The sequence below is a fragment of the Seriola lalandi genome, unplaced genomic scaffold, assembly GCF_002814215.2.
Source record: "Seriola lalandi dorsalis isolate HSWRI2012SDOR001 ecotype SW California unplaced genomic scaffold, Sedor1 jcf7180002054581, whole genome shotgun sequence".
NCBI lineage: Eukaryota > Metazoa > Chordata > Actinopteri > Carangiformes > Carangidae > Seriola > Seriola lalandi.
Genome location: NW_019525134.1, coordinates 3,375,727 through 3,379,936, shown reverse-complemented (window position 1 = coordinate 3,379,936; position 4,210 = coordinate 3,375,727). Strand labels below are relative to the sequence as shown.

Here is a 4,210-nt window from a genome sequence, read left to right as displayed (position 1 = left end):
ACGTGTTCTTACCGATTTCATACTGTATGTGTCTTGTCCTTTCCCGTGCTTAGCTCATCCTCAACAACTAGATTCGAGCAAGATTTTCCAAGTCTATGCTTTCCTTGTGCCCCCTTATCTATAAGACAGCGGGTACCCTAGCTACAGATGATAACAGTGGCTAGAGGGGGCAGTCTGTCCACCGGCTGATTTCACCAACTTCATTTCTACACCTGCTCAAGCTCCTCAACACTGGACATTAACTAACAGCCTGGAAAATCTTGCACCTGAAATTGGAGGTGGGAAAATAAAAGGAGGGAAGTGATGTCAGTTTTATAAGGCATCAGCATCACTAGTGCTGCAGAATATGACGTAAGGCTGTGAATGTTAAAGAATAATAGTCTCTGGTTTAACAGATATGCACAGTATTTGGTGCATAATGACATACAGTAGAGATAAATCTAAGGCTCATCTCAGTTACATAACACTGAAGACACTTCTGCAAAGTGAAAACTACATTCACCAGTGAACAGACTTTTCTTTGCTCTGAAGAGAAGAAAGCTCTGTGTTAAAGTCTCCTAAAATAGATGTATGGGAAAATAATTAAGTAAGAGATCATTTTTAATGGAGGCACCGCTGGATGTTGATTGGTTTGGATGTGAACGAAGAGAAACAGAGACAACACTTTGGTATGAAGTGATTAAATAGGTTTATTTGATTTACAGACATGTACATTTTCTATCAACCCCCAGAGGGAGCATCACAGTTCAGTTCTACAATAATATCCTTTGATTTTTCTCTGACACCGCTCTCGTATTAACTTGCTCTAAAAATAAAAATAACCTCTGTTTTCTGCTCAACATCAGAAATAGGTTTCTTTATACACAATTCTTGTATGACAAGAAGTAGCATATTCTCAAAACATCACTTCAGTGATTATTAACATAAAATCACTTGATACAATGGACTTATACTCCTAAGGGATTGGTGCTAAATCAACTAAAATTTGGCAAAGTGAAACGCAATTCGTGACCCATCTGACCAGAGCCAACATTCCTCCTGATGATAAATGACAATATGTCAGCACTTACTGTGAACATGAAGTGACAGGCCTCTGTGGTAGAGGCGGTGAAGTTAATGCTAGGCTATGGTTCAAATAAATCCCTGAACATTAAGTGTGCAAAATGGTTTGATCAGTTATTTCTTAAAAAAACAACAACAACAAAAAAAAGAAAAACACACACACATACACAAGAGCTACAAAAACGAATGCAAAAAAAAAAGTACTGCACTCTAACAATGACACGTGTATGATGTCTTAAACCTCCACATTGCAGTTCTGTGTGTGAGAAATATGAGAGATGTCCAATTCATGATCACAGTAAACAAGATGAATCCTAGCGATGTAGAAAGGTATTGTGTTGCTTCGTTGTGATACAAATGGATGAATAAACAGGCATTTCTAAACCCAAAGACATACAACAAAGTGTAGTATACTCAAACCTTAAACTTCCCTTTATAGATTATTCTTCATTATGGTAACAAACAAATAAATACATTGCATCCAAGCCATCATTTACAATATATTAAAGTTGCTGCGTGATATAGATATATATATCTCTATTGTAGTTATTAGAAAAACTCATTTGGTAACATTAAAAAAACGAAACAAAAACAAAAAGAAAACCGATAAAAGGAAGATAAGAAGCTTAGTTCATTAAGAAGATGTAGGTGTGTAAACACGTCAGGTTGGACAGAATCACATTCAGAGAGCTCCACGCAGGAGAGAAGCTAAAGCTAATGATCTGGCAACAAGGACACAGCCCACACAGCACCCCCACACACAGCCAGTGAGTCACGCTCGCACACCAGCGCTACAAGAACCACCTCAATGTCTCCCTTTATTCCTCCGCGAAGGTCAATCCGTCCTTCTCCTCCTCCTTCTGTGTTTTTCTTGGGGGTCTGCAAAGTGCTTTGTTTCGTCCCTTTACGCACAAGTTTTACAAATTGTGACTGCTTTAGTGGCTTCAAGGTTTCAGTAGAAGTGTATCCACCAGGTCATGTACTACAAAAAAGGATCCTTCAAGGTATTTTCTAAATGAGGCGTTTCGCCGAAAAACTTTGTACATACTAGAAAGAAGCTGCAGTCTTCCTCTCAGATCTTTGTGAGGGATTGAATTTCTTTTGCATAATTACACTTAAAATACTGTAATTAATACGTAGAGTGATAAAATCAAATCCAGATTTTCTGTCTATTGTGAACTTCTATTTTCTATGTAAATCTCTGTGTCAATACCTGGTGCAGGTATTGAGGGGGACTCTGTTTTTCAGCTCCTGCAGTGACATCTGAGGACACGCTGGTCCACTTTCAAAGGGGGGATTCCGTGCTTATCCATTATCAGCGATAAGAGGCCGCCATCAGTCTAACCCGAGGCAGAAGGATTTCCCGTTCCTGTCTGGGAGTTTGATTTCCCTCACTAATAAACCGATGAGTGTGACTCCAGCTCTTTACAAAGGTTCTTTCTGCTAATCGTGGAAAGGGATATCTACAATAGCAAAGGGGGAAAGGTCTCTATTCACAATGCCTGTTATTGTAACCAGCATGGACTGGACTGGAATCCATCATTAAAAGTGACTCCGTCTCTGTGTGGGTGTTGTGTCCAGAAATTCAAAACCAACCATCAGAGAGCTCCAAAGGGAAACCCAGCTCACTGATAAGGCAGTGTGGATAAAAAGAAATGGTTGGTTTGCATGAAAAAGAAATAGTATTGCTTCTCATTTACACAAAAACACAAGTATTACTCCTTATAAAAACCGAAGGAGTAGCAATTTTGGGAATAGCATGTACAATATAAATGATAAAATATAAAAATCCAGTGTCTGCTTTAAACAGCCCGGATTGTTTCGCCATCCTTCTGAAACAATCACAGACTGTAAACTCCAGTTACAAATCCAACATCACACACAAAGAAAAAAAAAAAAGAAGAAAAAGATCACAAGGGACCTTGTGAAAAATAATGTGCAGAAATCTCTCATCTGTCATGTTCTCTGGCACCGTCTACACGGATTTAAGTGCTAAAAGCTAAAAATAAAAACACATATGGAGGGAGGGCGTGAAAAGAAACAGCTGTTGATGGGAAAGCTCCAATTTTTAAGGCTGATTCACTGACCTTTAGACGGCAACACTTTTTGGCTCTTGGTTGACGCCTATGTTTACATGCACAGCGGGATTTCGATCGATTATGAGAATACTGCATTCATCGTCATGTAAACACTGTATCTGCGTTTGGAAGTCCACGTTGTTAACACTGTGATGAAGATGTGCAGAGTAACCGCGAGTCGTATTAGTCACATTACTGGATGCATGTTTGAGCAGATAAACAACACTTCGAGAAACATACTATCCCTGCAGCACGTTTTGACAAGTTGCATCATTTGCTCCACATAACTTGAATTTTACAGCTACTGTCTGTTTTCGAGTTGAAACCCTGGGCAGAATAAATTGTGGAAAAATTTGCATGGGAGCTGCGCAGACACCAGTGGAGCGTTGTGACTGCAGATGATCCGAATAAACAGCTCAATCAAACTAATTTCAAAGCCAAAAGCTGAATTATAGTGTGCATGTAAATATAGACAAGGATGAAGTCATGAGGGTTGTTTGTGGTCAGTGCAAAGTCTGAAGGAATGTAACGATGCTATATGGCACTTGGTGCAGATTGACAGCCAATGTAACAGACAGACAGACATACAGAGACAGACCGTTGGACAGACAGGCAGACAGACAGGGCAGGTTCATGATCAGCATTCAGTAGTATGGCATCAGGAGTCAGAGGGGATCATGGGGGATTTTGCGCCACCTCCACCTCCTCCCTGGAAGGTTCAGTGGATCCTCACAGACAGAGGTGAGGAAGGACACCAGCTGTCGGCCCGGTGGCTGTGCACGTTCTCACCAGCCTGTGATTTAGAGGCGGTTCAAGAGGGGGCAAGACGCTCCCTCGGTCCAGTTCTGAGCAGCCTCCATGAGCGTGTATAGAAAAAGGGAGAGCAGCAGGAGCCAGGAGGATGAGGATGATGATGATGGTGGCGGCGGCGGTGATAATAGGAAAGATGACATGGGTGTGGTTTCAAGGAGGTGGATCAGCTGCCCTCACTTTTTATCTCTGTATTTGTCATCCTTGTCGAGGTTGGTTGCTCCTTCAGATGACTCTTCAATTGGTTGTCACCTGAGAGA

At 41.0% G+C, this 4,210-nt stretch overlaps 1 protein-coding gene across 2 annotated transcripts in view; it reads right to left on the bottom strand.

The window, feature by feature from the left end:
- Positions 1 to 664: 664 nt before the first annotated feature.
- The window catches only part of spns2 (SPNS lysolipid transporter 2, sphingosine-1-phosphate), a 63,959-nt gene continuing 60,413 nt past the window's right edge, over positions 665 to 4,210 (bottom strand). For both annotated transcript variants that reach the window (XM_023418251.2, XM_023418252.2), the window contains exon 13: positions 665 to 4,202. In XM_023418251.2, coding sequence (XP_023274019.1) covers positions 4,188 to 4,202 — 15 coding nt within the window. In that variant the 3' untranslated portion in view covers positions 665 to 4,187. The remainder of the gene's footprint in view (positions 4,203 to 4,210) is intronic.